The 14401-nt window shown below is 49.2% G+C and overlaps 1 protein-coding gene and 1 pseudogene across 1 annotated transcript; one reads left to right on the forward strand and one right to left on the reverse strand.

The window, feature by feature from the left end:
* Positions 1-410: 410 nt before the first annotated feature.
* LOC118260994 (olfactory receptor 14C36-like) lies at positions 411-1340 on the reverse strand. Its single transcript, XM_035571604.2, has one exon. The coding sequence runs from the start codon at positions 1338-1340 to the stop codon at positions 411-413; it is 930 nt and encodes a 309-aa protein (XP_035427497.2).
* Positions 1341-13057: 11717 nt separating this feature from the next.
* Positions 13058-13982, forward strand: LOC118260995 (olfactory receptor 14C36-like; annotated as a pseudogene).
* Positions 13983-14401: the final 419 nt, after the last annotated feature.

Consider the following 14401-nt stretch of genomic DNA (forward strand, 5'->3'; position numbering starts at 1 on the left):
AAAGGCTGCAGGGAGGGAGTGCCTGCCAGGGCAGAAAAAGGCAGCCCCAAAGGACACCAGGGCTCTTCCACCACGTTGCAGCAGGGATCTTCATCCCACAACCACTGCTGTACCTGAGAAGAATTTAAGAGAAATGAGATCCACAGAAATAGACTACCTGCTGATTCCTTTATTTAGTTAGTTACAAAGAGCTTAGCAGCACCTCTACATGAGGCCTTTGGGTTAGAAGAAAAGGTAGAAGAAGTTAGAGGAAGAAAAATATCTTAATTTTATAAAATAAAATTATAAAAAAATATTTAACATATTGGAATAAAATTGAAAAGGATGAACAATTTTTGAAATATATGAACAAAGATGTTTCTGCTTTATCCAGGTATATTTCAGGGAATAACATGCAGAAGATGGGTTCCTCACTGAAATAATGCATATTGCAATAACATCCTCAGTGCCTCCTTGAGCTCCTTATTCCTCATACTGTAGATGATGGGGTTCACTGCTGGAGGCACCACCGAGTACAGAAATGACACCACCAGATTTAGAGCTGGGAAGGAGATGTAAGGGGGCTTCAGATAGGCAAACATGGCAGTACTGAGATACAGGGAGACCACGGCCAGGTGAGGGAGGCACGTGGAAAAGGCTTTGTGCCGGCCCTGCTCAGAGGGCATCCTCAGCACGGCCCTGAAGATCTGCACATAGGACAACACAATGAAACCAAAACAACCAACACCTAAACAGGCACTAACCAGAAGAGCCCCAACTTCCCTGAGGTAGGCATTTGAGCAGGAGAGCTTGAGGATTTGGGGGATTTCACAGAAGAACTGGTCCACAGCATTGCCTTGGCAGAGGGGCAGGGAAAATGTATTGGCCGTGTGCAGGACAGCATTGAGAAAGCCACTGCCCCAGGCAGCTGCTGCCATCTGGGCACAAGCTCTGCTGCCCAGGAGGCTCCCGTAGTGCAGGGGCTTGCAGATGGCAACATAGCGGTCATAGGCCATGACGGTGAGAAGGGAATACTCTGCTCCAACCAAGAGGAATAGAAAGAAGACCTGTGCAGCACATCCTGCATAGGAGATGGCCCTGGTGTCCCAGAGGGAATTGGCCATGGCTTTGGGGAGAGTAGTGGAGATGCAGCCCAGGTCGAGGAGGGCGAGGTTGAGGAGGAAGAAGTACATGGGGGTGTGGAGGCGGTGGTCGCAGGCTACGGCGGTGAGGATGAGGCCGTTGCCCAGGAGGGCAGCCAGGTAGATGCCCAGGAAGAGCGCGAAGTGCAGGAGCTGCAGCTCCCGCGTGTCTGCGAATGCCAGCAGGAGGAACTCGCTCACAGAGCTGCTGTTGGGCATTTGCTGGTGTGGTTCATGGGGTCTTGCCCAAGGAGGAAAAACGCAGTAAGAAAATACAACAGAATTATCTGACAAGGAGTAATTCATGCACACATATGGAGGTCCCCTTCATGAGTTCTGTCCAGTTCTGCCTGCGGGTGTCCCTGGGAGCAGAGGACACTGCTTTGGTAATGCAGGAGGTAATCCTGCTCTACAGCAACAGATAAAGACGGACAAAGGGTAATGCCAGATTCAGTTCATTCCTGATATGTGATTATCCACATTTTTGCTCCCAATTCACCTGAAAGGAAGCAGGGCCGCAGGCTTTTCTTTTTTGTATATTTTCCTTCCTGCTGCACTCCAGGTGAAACCTGGATCTTCAGAGAAAGGGACGCTCCCTTTAGTTCAGAATATCCTTCAGAGGGGAATGCCAGTCTGTCCATCAAGGCTGGTCTCTTCTGCTGGCATCTCTTTCAGCTGTATGACAATGACATTCACATCCTCACCTGAAAAGAACCAGGACACTGCTGAGAGCAGAGGAATCCAGGCTCAAAGTGCATATCTCCAGACCCCTCACCCTGTCCCCGTACTCCCCTTCCCCCAAGCACAACGGGGGCTCACTCCATGGGCATGTGAAACCCCCATCCCCAGCCAGCCTGAGAACAAGAACAGCAGCAGCATGGACAGGTGGAGAAGCCAGGAGGAATGCCAGCATGCTGCTGCCAGAGGAGGCAAGGCCAGGGAGGGATAGACGGACACTCAGCAGACCCTCCTCTGCTACAGCTCTGCCTGCAGAGAAGGCAGCTCATGCTCATTGCAAATGCTGTGTGCTCTGCTTTGGCCTGCAGACACCTCCCAAAGACAGGGGGTATCAGGGGGTTTGTAGCTCCTAAAAATCAGCTAGGATAAAACCTAGCTGGGTAAAAGGATGAAAATATGATGTTGGTGCAGTCCGTGAGACGAGGGAAGGTACTTTACAAATTTCATCACTGACATTCTGATTTCTCAGTGCAATGCTCCAGGAGTCTCAGTCTCCTGTACAATACTGACAGTCCATTACCATGAAATCTGGCTTCCCTCCACTGCAGGAATCTGAAAGCACAGACTGCAGAAAAAGCCTTACCCTTCAGATAAACCAAGCCCCGATCTTCCTCTTGAAATGCCCCCTCATAATGCCATTCTCTAAAGCACTTCAGAAACAGAGAGAACCATCCTGACAGATGCTATCAGCCATTGGATGTGCCAGCTGTAGAAGACCCCTCTGGCAACTGCACCTGCATTGCCCTCCAGCCAGAGACTCACGGTGTCGAGATTCTGCAGGAGCCTGGCCCAGCTCAGCAGCACAGCACCTGACCATGGCATTGCTTGCTCTGTGCCATTGGACTCCCTCGAGGTGTCCCCAAGGCCTCGGGGCTGACAGCTCCTGAAGGCAGCAGGGTCTCTCCTGGGGTGTGGTGTTTGAAGCAGACTGAAGGCATCACTGACTGCTCCTCTCTGAACATGTGAGAAAAGCATTTTAGAAGTGTGATTTGTGCTGGAGCGTGTGGTTTTCTAACAACAGTACAAATGATTCCCTCCCTTAACCCTTTCCTTTTCCATGGTGCGGTAGCATACCTCAGCCATGGCAGGCAGGGATCATTTTAACCAGTCGAACACCCTTCACCATTTCTTTTAGGAACTGAGAAAGAAACATCTTGCTTATTGGTGTCCTAACAAGAGATGGGGATCAGAATGCTCTAAAAGGGTTTCCGTGAAGAAAGGGGAGTGGGACACTAAGACACTATTTGTTGAGTTTCCCCAGCTGTTCATCCGGAAGATCCTCTACCCATAGACAAACTTCTTCTTCCTCTTTTGCATGACCAGCATGGTGACTGGGATGTGGAACACCCTCATCATTGTGCTGGTGCCTACAAGCAAACACCTGCAGATGCCCATGGCCTTCTTCCTCTGGGAGACTTGTCCTCCTTGCAGACCTTGTACAGCTCCACCACCCTGTGCCAGATGCTGGCCAGCTTCCTGACTGGGGACAGAACCCCCATTCCTCACAGAGGGTGGAGCACTATCAGCTGCACCTTCTGCATGAACTGAGTGCTTCCTGCTGGGGCCATGTCCTACGGTCAGCCCTGGGCTGTATGCCATCCCTGTTCTCTGCAAGGCTCGAAAGTGGAAGGTGTGACTCTAGAAGGCAGCTGTACCTTAACACAAGGGATTTCTCTCATGCACAGAAACCATTTAATTCTTTTCCCAGCTACAGTTCTGTGGTCCCAATGTTGTAGACCCCTTCTGTGATTTTTCCCCTTGCTGGAGCTCTCCTGCAGTGCCATGGTGATTCTCATGGTCTTTGCCTTCATAATCTGCATTTTGGATCCAATTTTTCTCTTCCTTCTCATGTGGTTTTCATGTGTGTGAAGCCTGTGTTGGCATGCCCAAGGCCTTATCCACCTGCTCCTCTCTCCTCACTAGTGTCACTGTTTTCTATGATACTGCCATCATTGTCAGTGTGAAGCCCATAACAGCCTGCCCTGGTTTTGGCTAAGATAGAGTTAATTTTATCTCCTAGTTGCTGCTATAGTGCCGTGTTTGGGATTTAGGATGAGAATAATGTTGATATCACACTGATGTTTTAATTGTTGCAGAGCAGTGCTTACACCAAGCCAAGGACTTTTCAGCTTCTCGCTCTGTCCTGCCAGCGGGCAGGCTGGGGGTGCAGCAGGAGCTGGGAGGGGACAGACCCAGGACAGCTGACCCCAACTGGCCAAAGGGATATTCCATACCATTTGACGTCATGATAAACAATATATAGGGGTGGGTAGCTGGGGTGGGGGGGGCAGCTGCTCAGAGATAGGCTGGGCATCGGTCAGTGGGTGGTGAGCAATTGCATTGTGCATCACTTGTTTTGTATACATTATTACCAGTATTATTATTATAATTATTATTATTTTCCTTTCTTTTCTGTCCTAATAAACTGTCTCTATCTCAACCCACAGGCTTCATTTTCCTGATTCTCTCCCCTATCCCAGAGAGGGAGGGAGGAGGGGGAGCAAATGGCTGTGTGGTGCTTAGCTGCCGGCCGGGTTAAACCACAACACAGCCCTCCTCAGAGATTTTAACCAAGCCTTTTCCCAAACCTTCATCATCCTCAGGTTGAACAGAGGTGATGTGGGAAGGGTGGGAAAGGTGCTAGTTGAGCTGCTGACGTAGTCATAAGACCTGTCTCAAAGAGCTGGGAAAGGACAAATTGATCAACAACATTCCTTGGGACTCAGAAAAGGCAGATGTCAAACCCATTTTCTGCTAGAAGCACGAGCAGAAGGATGATTATGCCTAGTCAAGAATTAAAATGCCAGACTTAACCCTAGCCCTCAACCAAGAACTAAACAAAACTCTAACCCACAAAGCTTGCCCTTATCCTACACCTTGAGTAGGCATCTTGAGCAATCCCACCAATCCCTCCCTCAAAGCCCTTGCCATTCCATTAGCCATTCCATTAGCCCAAGCAGTTGACCTCTAATCTCTAAATGTTAAATTGAACTCCTAACCCCCAAAGCCCTCCACTACACACAGAGCACATCTCATCTTCAACCCCACTCCTACCCCTAACTTCAGCTGTTTGTCTCCTTGGGGCAGGGCAGGGATTGTGAGGTCCTTCAGAAAAGAATCACTCTCCATCTTTTTTATAAGCCCCCTTTAAGTACTGAAAGACCACAAAGAGGTCACCCAGGGGCTTTCTCTTCTCCAGGCTGAACAGCCCCAGCTCTCTCAGCCTTTCTTCTTCATAGGAGAGGTGCTCCAGCCCCTTGATCATCTTCATGGCCCTCCTCTGGACCTGTTCTAACGGATCCACATCCTTCTTGTGCTGGGGGCTCCAGACCTGGACACAGGACTCCAAGTGGGGCCTCACAATCGCAGAACAGATGGGGACAATCACCTGCCTCCACCTGCTGCCCACTCCTCTCTTGATGCAGCCCAGGGTACAGCTGGCCTTCTGGGCTACAAGCACACACTGCTGGCTCATGTTGAGCTTTCCATCCAGCAGAACCCCCAAATCCTTCTCTGCAGGGCTGCTCTCAATGAGTTCTTCTCCCAGCCTATCCTCCTGTCTGGGATTTCCCCAGCCCAGGTGCAGCACCTTGCACTTGGACTTGTTGAACTTCCTTAGGTTCACAGGGGCCCAGATTTCACGCTTGTCCAGGACCCTTTGGACAGCATCCGTTCCTCTGTTGCATCAACTACACCTCTCAGCTTGGTGTCATCTGCACGCTTGCTGAGGGTGCACTCAACCCCACTGTCTATGTCATTGATAAAGATATTAAACAGTACCGGTCCCAGGACAAACCCCTAAGGTACACCACTCATCACCAGCCTCCACTTGGACATAGAGCCATTGACCACTGCTCTCTGGGTGTGACCTTCAAGCCAACTCCTTATCCACTCAATGGTGCACCCATCAAATGCGTATCTCTCCAATTTGGAGACCAGGATGTCATGTGGGACCGTGTCAAAGGTCTTACAGAAATTCAAGTAGATGACATCGGTTGGTCTTCCCTTGTTGTCTGATGTGATCACTCCATTGTGGAAAGCCACCAGACTGGTCAGGCATGATTTACCCTTTGGTGAAGCCATGCTGGCTGTCTGAGATCACCTCTTTGTCTTGCATATGCCTTGACATTGATTCCAGGAGGATCTTTTCCATGATCTTGCCAGGCACAGAGGTGAGGCTCACCATTCTGTAGTTCCATGGGTCCTCCTTTCTACCCTTTATAAAAAGGGGAGTGATATTTTTCTTTTTCCAGTCTCTAGGGACTTCACCTGACTGCCAGGACTTTTCAGATATGATGGAGAGAGGCTTGGCAACTACATCAGCCAATTCCTTCAGTACCCTGGGATGCATGTCATCAGGCCCCATAGACCCGTACATGTTGAGTTTCATCAGGTGGTCTTGAACCTGCTCTTCGCTTACAGCAGGTGGGACTTTGCTCCCCCAGCCTCCATCTTCAGGTTCAAGGAAACCAGAGACTTGGGAAGCCTGACTGGCAGTGAAGACTGAGGCAAAGAACTTGTTTAGTACCTCAGCCTTCTCCATGTAAGTTGTTAACAGTACAACTACTACTACTACAAACAATATCGTATATAATAATAAATAATTCCATAAAAATAATATGTTATAATTATCATTATTATTCTTTGTCTTCCTTTTTTGTCCTATTAAACTGTCTTTATCTCAACCCATGAGCTTTACTTTTTTTTTCCCTTCCTAATTCTCTACTCCATCCCACTGTCTGCGGGGAGGGGGTGAACAGCACTTTAGTTCTGAGCTGCCTGCCGGCTTAAACCATGTCAGTATTTTTGGTGCCTAGCATGTGGCACAAAGTTTGAGATGACAGAGCATGTTAAAAAAAAATTGTTATAAGCATTACACCAATTTAAGAGTTGCTGATCACAATGTTGATTTTTTTGATCTTGGGCCTGTTCTGGGTGTGGGTTTAAGGTTATTCTTTTGCTGTTGGCTAACACTGACTTATAATAGGATAAAATTATTGGTCATGAGGCTAATCTTGTACTTGTACTGGGCATTGCCATCCCTTCCATACCTTGCGAACCATATATCAGAAGCTATTAAGAATTACACTCTTGACCTTTTCTCCTCAGGAAGTCAATCGGGGAGGGCAGTGGGAGGAAGGGAACAACAATGGGCATCACTTCTTCACTCCCCTTTTCTCCTTCACCTCCCCCTTCTCCTCCAGGTTAGTTACAATAGCTCTGCAAAGCTTTGAATATACTTGGGATGGTCAAACCAGCATGTTCCTGTTGTGATGTCAGGTGAATGTCTTTCAGCTTTTGTTTAAACAAGTGCTTAAGAATGCCATTAAGGGATCTGTCCCAAGGCAAGAGAGTTAGGAGTAGCAGGAAGTGTGGGAGGATATGGGCAGGCACCTACAGCAGTGGTCACCTCCAGTGCTTTGGAACTTCACCCTTGAGCAAGTGTAGAATCCTAAAAAACTGTTGAAATGCTTGAAAAAGATGTGTCATCACCCTGGGAATTCCAAAGAGACACAAATCGCTGGAACATGCTTGGTCTTGGCCTATGCTTACCAAGTCTCAATCAACACCACCCAAAACCTGTGAGAGATCCTGCAGCCACTCCGCCTGTGACTGGCCCTGCAGCCACTCCAACACCTGCAAGGGGCCCTGCAGCTACTCCAACTCCTCTGAAAGGCCCTGCAGCCACAGAGATGAGCCCTGCAGCCACTCCAATACCTACCACACACCCTGCAGCCACTGCAACTTACTGTGACAGTCCCTGAAGCCACTCCAATCCCTGTGAGAGGCCCTGCAAGCACTCCAACTCCTGTGATAGTCCATGCAGCCACTCCAACTTGTGTGACAGGCCCTGCAGCCACTCCATCTCCTGACATGGGCCCCACAGTTACAACAGCCCTTGTGACAGCCCCTACAGAAACTCCAAAACCTGTGACAGTCCCTACAGACACTCCAACTCTTGTAAGAGACCCAGCAGCCGCTCCAACCCTGTGACAGGCCATGCACACGCTCCACCTCCTACAACAGACCCTGCAGACACTCCAGCACCTGTGACACAAACTGCAACCACTCCAGACCCTGTGATGGGCCCCATGTCTGGGCTGAGACAGGGAACGAGATAAAGGATGTTGATTCTGTAGGTCTTAGCTAGCACAATTGTATGTTAACGACCCCAAAGATAAGGGAGTAAAAAACTGTATGCATAGATAATGGAACCAGCAAGAACTGGCTTGACTGATGAAGTCTGTCAAAAAAAGGGAAGGTCAGAAGTTTAGCAGTGAAGAAGAGTTCTGGCCTTCATCAAAAGACCACCAGAGTATGCCCGACAACCACCCAAGGACTCCAGTACATATGCAAATAGGGGTGGGAACCTATGTTAATGATTCTTTGGAGACCTGATGAATATGCAAGAGACTTACAGGAAATGAATATGTATTTATCCCACTAATATAAGCACACTGCCAGTAACCCTTGGTGTGTGTGTTAGGCAGAGCAATCCCCCACACACCCGAGGCCGTAATAAAGAATACCTGCTTAATAACTTTGGTTATTAAGTTTTCACTGTGTCAGGGCCAGAAAACCAACCTGTGCCACTATCAGTTGCTCCTATATGCAAGAGACAACAATGGACATGAAAGTCAGTTGTTTTTGTTTTTGTTTTCTAAATGGAACGAAATGCCTACCCAAACAAAAAAGGAGGAAGAAGAAGATGAAGCAGGCTACTCCAAAATTGGACCATCATGGAAGCAGGAGGACGAAGAAGAAGAGATTAACCACAGGATCCCTATCCCAGGGTGAGCTATGAGATATGTGAAAAGATTTCAGACATCAAGCCATCATTTAGCCGAGCACACTGTCATCTGTCTGCTCCGGTGCTGGGAGAAAGAGGCCAATAGCCTGGAATTAGAGGGCAGGGAAACCAAGCACCTGGGATCCCCCTTTAGGGAAGGGGTGATTGACAAAGCGATTGAAAAAAAGGTACAGGGAACTTAACTCCAGTCAGGTGTGAATGAAAGGTATCCCTTGAAGGAAGATCTTATATGTCAACCAGACAAGTGGATGACCATCAACAGGGCTATCCCGTACCTGATGGACTTGGCTGTGCTGAAGGTGAAAGGAGAAACCTAGACAACAGCTATCCAAAGATCCAGATGAAGTGCACTTGACCCATGTGGTTGAAAACTGTACAGATTACACAACCAATATATGCCAACTCATTGACAGAAATAGCATGGAAAGGCCAAGAGAAACCCACGGTGGATTAATCAGCTAGCCAACTCTGGCAGTACGAAGAAAGTCTCTCTTCTTCCCTATGGGCCTGTCTCTCAGCTGTCAAGAATCTTTCTCTAGATTTCCACCAAGTTAACGAGAATACATCTTCCTCCCCACCTGAAGAAACCAATACCTATGCTACTAGGAGTAAGTGTCCCTCTGCTTAAGAAAGGGAATATAGTGGGTACACACCATGTGCCACCCTGTGGTTTTACCTGTGTGACCATGGAGAGGACTTGAGAAAATGGGATGGAAAATCTGCCTCGACCCTAGAGGCATGGATACATGAATTGCAAGGAAAACCAATCACAAAAAGGGATTCTTCTGATGCTCCAGTTTCTGGCAAGGCAGTCCTCCTGACATAGTAATGGATACTAGGAGCAGGACTAGAGGGGTCCTGCCTCCAGCCAGGGGGAGTAAGGGGTCAGTCGGGTTTATTGGACTGTGTGGATTCAACAGCCTGGCACATCAGACCCATAAAAGTATAAGGCATTAGTGGACACTGGAGCACAGTGTACTGTGATGCTATCAAGCTAAAGAGTGGCAGAACCCATCTGTATTTCTGGAGTGACACTGGGATCCCAACAGTTAACTGTACTGGAGACTGAAGTGAGTCTAACTGGGAAGGAATGGCAAAAGCACCCCTTTGGGCCTGGCCCAGAGACTATGTGCATCCTTGACATAGACTACCTCAGGAGAGGTTACCTCAAAGATCCAAAAGTTTACCCGTGGGCTTTTAGCAGAGCTGCTGTGGAGACAGAGGACATTAAACAGTTGTCTACCTTGCCCAGTCTCTTGGAAGATCCTTCTGTTGTAGGATTGCTGAGGGTTGAAGAAAAGCTGGTGATGATCACTATCACAGCCATGCACCTGAGGCAGTATTGCAGTAACCAAGACTCCCTGATTCCCATCCATGAGCTGGTTCATCGCCTGGAGAGCCAAGGAGTGATCAGCAAGACTCGCTCACCCTTTAATAGTCCCATATGGCCAGTGTGAAGGTCTAACGGAGACTGGAGACTAAGTGGAATATCATGATGTGAATGAAGTCACACCACTGCTGAGTGCTGCAGTGCCGGACATGCTAGAACTTCAATATGAACTGGGAGTCAAAGGCAGGCAAGTGCTATGCCACACTTGATATCACTAATGTATTTTAACTCCATTCCTTTGGCAGCAGAGTGAAGGCTGCAGTTTGCTTCAGTTGGAGGGGTGTTCAGTCCACCTGGAATTGACTGGCCCAGGGCTGGAAACAGCCCTACCATTTGCCATGGACTGATCCAGACTGCCCTGGAACCGGGGGAAGCTCCTGAACACCTGCAATACATTGATGGCATCATCATGTGGGGCAACACAGCAGAAGAAGCATTTGAGAAGAGGACGAAAATATTTCAAATCCTTCTGAAAGCTGTTTTTACCCCAAAACAAACTAAGGTCAAGGGACCTGCACAGGAGATGCAGTTTTTAGGAATAAAATGGCAAGATGGATGTTGTCAGATCCCAATGGATGTGATCACCAAAGTAACAGCTATGTCTCCACCAACTAACAAAAAGGAAACACAAGCTTTCTTAGGCATCTTGGGGTTTTGGAGAAAGCACATTCCAAATTTCCATCTGATTGTTAGCCCAATCTGTTTGGTGACCCTGGAAGAAGAATGATTTGAAATGGGGCCCTGAGCAACAACAAACCTGTGAAAAATTAAAATGGGAGATAGTTCCTGCAGTGGTCCTGGGACTAGTTTGAGCAGGACAAGGTGTAAAAGACGTGCTGTACACCGCAGCCAGGGAGAATGGCCCCACCTGGAGCCTCTGGCAGAAAGCACCAGGGGACACTCGAGGTTAACCCCTCGGGTTCTGGATTCAGGGACAGTGAGGACTATTCCAACCACTACAGCCCAACCAAAGAAGAGATCTTGGCAGCATATGAAGGGGTTTGAGCTGCTTCAGAAGTGGTTGGTGCTGATGCACATCTCCTCTTGGCACCCCAACTGCTGCCATTTGGCTGGATGTTCAAAGGGAGTGTCCCCTCCACACATCATACACCTGATGCTGCATGGAGTGAGTGGGTCACACTGATTTCAGAGCGGGCTCAGTAGGAAACCCCAGTCCTACAATCTTGGAAGTAATCGTGGACTGGCCAGAGGGCAGGGACTTGGAAATATTGCCAAAGGAGGAGGTGGGATGTGCTGAAGAGGCCGCACTGTTTAATAAACTCCCAGAAAATTACAAGCAGTATGTCCTCCTCTCTGATGGGTCCTGTCATATTGTGGGAAAGCCATCCCTCCAAAACCTCTGGTGATTGTAGTTACTCCATGGCTTTGAGCTACATCTGTCATCACAGTCATTCAGGACAACAGAGCTGGTCTGTGGTGTTGGGTTGTTGTTGCTGAGGCCAGCTCTGGTTCCATCACTGCTGTGCTTGCCTGGTGCTATCACCACTACACTTTGCTTCGTGCCATCAAAATTCATTCATCATTGTCTGAACCCTTGTGTAGTGAAACACATACTTTCCTACACATCAGTGTCACTTTAACATTGCCTTTATCTACTTGCCCTCACTGCCTCCAATGTTCTGCTCTAACGAGCTCCAAGGGAGGCTGTGTCAGTCCTGGCACTAAGGGGAACACTGCAGGAAACTTGCATCTGACTTGGACTTCTAGAGATTTCTTCAATTGGCCCTCAGAGCCTGAGGTTCATGGGCTCATCACCAAAGCCCCCAGAGGGGTGATTCCAATGCCTTGGGCTGGGCCTCTGCTGCTGAGCTGGGCCGGGCTCCTGGGCCCAATGGGAGCTCCTGGCAAGAGGGCCCTGGTGCAGAGAGACAGCTCTGCCCAGGAGCAGATCCTCTGCACAGCGCAGCAGGGCTGGGGGCTCTGACCGCAGCAGAGACACAGAGAGGAGAGAAGGAGAGAGGGCTTGGAGGCAGTTGGGGGTGGGAGGATGCTGAGAGCTGACTGCAGGAGAAATCTGCACAGCCCTTGACAAGGGAAGTCTGTGGCTGCAGGGCCATGCAGCTGCACATCCTGGAAGGGTCTCCTCCTGGGTCTTGTTTCTGGGAGGGTAGTGGGCAATGCAGTAGGCTTTGAGAGTCCTGCTGGATTGCACTGTGAGGTGAGGAAATCTGGCAGAAGCCACATGGAGTGTCCTAACCTAGCTGCCCTTGGTCAGCCAAGAGCAGAGTGGCCAGGCATCCTCCAGACATTGCAGGGGTTGCAGCTGCAATTCTGGGACACCCCAGCTTGTGGAAATCCAGCTCTGTCTGTGGGGCATACTCCTGGGCTGCAGGCTGTTCTCCAGCTAATGCCGCTCTCTCATGGCATCCTTGTGTTATCCAGGTGCCCCAAGAAGAAGGCACCTCCATGCAAAGGCCATGTCCGTGGTGCTGGATGGCTGTCTGTGGGCAGCTGGAGTGAGGCCTCTGCACCCCTGGTTAGGAGGGAAGAGCTGAGAGCCTCCTCAGACACCTGGAAACAAGGTGAGGATCCTGTCCAGCTGCATTTGGACTGGGGCTTCTCTGCTTTAAGTTGTCTGCACTTCTTTGGAAACACAAGAGTGTGATCATTGTCCTAAGCAAAAGAAAATCTGCCTTGCTCTACACTGTGGTTGGATGTGTTCTTTGCAACAACGCTGCAAAGTTCATGGATCTGATAAGTGGACTGAACTTGAGTTTCCCCCATGTTCCTGCTTCCTGCCTGCTTCATGGCAGGAGGGACTCCTCTGGAGCTGACAGCAGTCCCTGCTCCCAGTCCCTGCCACTCTCAAACAGCACCAGGTAGAGATCAAGCAAGAGAGCTGCAGAAATGTTCTCCTGCAAAGAGAGAGGCTTGGGATGAGAGTGCTCTAAGATACGCAGTAGGTTTTCCTCAGAGAAGTCTCTTCTTTTTTCTGCCTTATCCTCTTCAACAGACATCTGTGGCCAATGTCAGAAAATGCCCAACAGCAGCTCCATCACCAAGTTCCTCCTGCTGGCATTCACAGACACGCGGGAGCTGCAGCTCCTGCACTTCGCGCTCTTCCTGGGCATCTACCTGGCTGCCCTCCTGGGCAACGGCCTCATCCTCACCGCCGTAGCCTGCGACCACTGCCTCCACACCCCCATGTACTTCTTCCTCCTCAACCTCGCCCTCCTCGACCTGGGCTGCATCTCCACCACTCTGCCCAAAGCCATGGCCAATTCCCTCTGGGACACCAGGGCCATCTCCTATCAAGGATGTGCTGCACAGGTCTTCTTTCTATTCTTCTTGGTTGGAGCAGAGTATTCCCTTCTCACTGTCATGTCCTATGACCGGTACGTTGCCATCTGCAAGCCCCTGCACTACGGGAGCCTCCTGGGCAGCAGAGCTTGTGCCCAGATGGCAGCAGCTGCCTGGGGCAGTGGGGTTCTCTATGCTCTGATGCACACTACCAATACATTTTCCCTGCCCCTCTGCCAAGGCAATGCTGTGGACCAGTTCTTCTGTGAAATCCCCCAAATCCTCAAGCTCTCTTGCTCACATGCCTAACTCAGGGAAGTTGGGGCTCTTGTGTTTAATGTTTCTTTAGTCTTTGGTTGCTTTGTTTTCATTGTGTTGTCCTATGTGAAGATCTTCAGGGCAGTGCTGAGGATGCCCTCTGAGCAGGGCCAGCACAAAGCCTTTTCCATGTGCCTCCCTCACCTGGCCGTGGTCTCCCTGATGGTCAGCACTGCCATGGTTCGCCTACCTGAAGCCCCCCTCTATTTCTTCCCCATCCCTGGACCTGGTGGTGTCACTTCTGTACTCAGTGGTGCCTCCAGCAGTGAACCCCCTCATCTATAGCATGAGGAACCAGGAGCTCAAGGCTGCAGAGAGAAAACTTTCTATATGCGCTTCTTAAGCATCAGTATTGTTAACATTATTGTGATTTGTATCATATCATTTTTATCATTAGTAACATTATCATAATATAACCATTAGTAATAACCCTATCAAGATATTTGAGAAACTGACGTGCCAATTTTCATATTATTTTCTGCATTATTCTTTTCATAAATTTTGATACTGATTTAAATGGTATTATTCTTTATATGCATATTTCCTCGTAATTAATTTGACTAAATCTTCTAATCTACCTATAAAACCAGGCTTCCAGTGTACATAAAGACAATAAAGAATCCATCAGAACTTCACTGGTCTCAGCTGCCATCTCTTCCCATCTCTTCTGGAGCTGGGGGAGCAGCCCCAGCACACAGGAGAGGCTCAGGGCCTAGAGCCCAGCTGCCACATGGAGGAGCAGCCCCGGTGGCCCTCGGGGCT

The sequence above is a fragment of the Cygnus atratus genome, chromosome 34 (assembly GCF_013377495.2).
Source record: "Cygnus atratus isolate AKBS03 ecotype Queensland, Australia chromosome 34, CAtr_DNAZoo_HiC_assembly, whole genome shotgun sequence".
In the NCBI taxonomy this organism is placed as follows: domain Eukaryota; kingdom Metazoa; phylum Chordata; class Aves; order Anseriformes; family Anatidae; genus Cygnus; species Cygnus atratus.

What these genes read in the sequence shown, in the direction of transcription:
- LOC118260994 (XM_035571604.2), bottom strand. Translation starts at nt 1,340, where the DNA reads ATGCCCAACAGCAGCTCTGTGAGCGAGTTCCTCCTGCTGGCATTCGCA.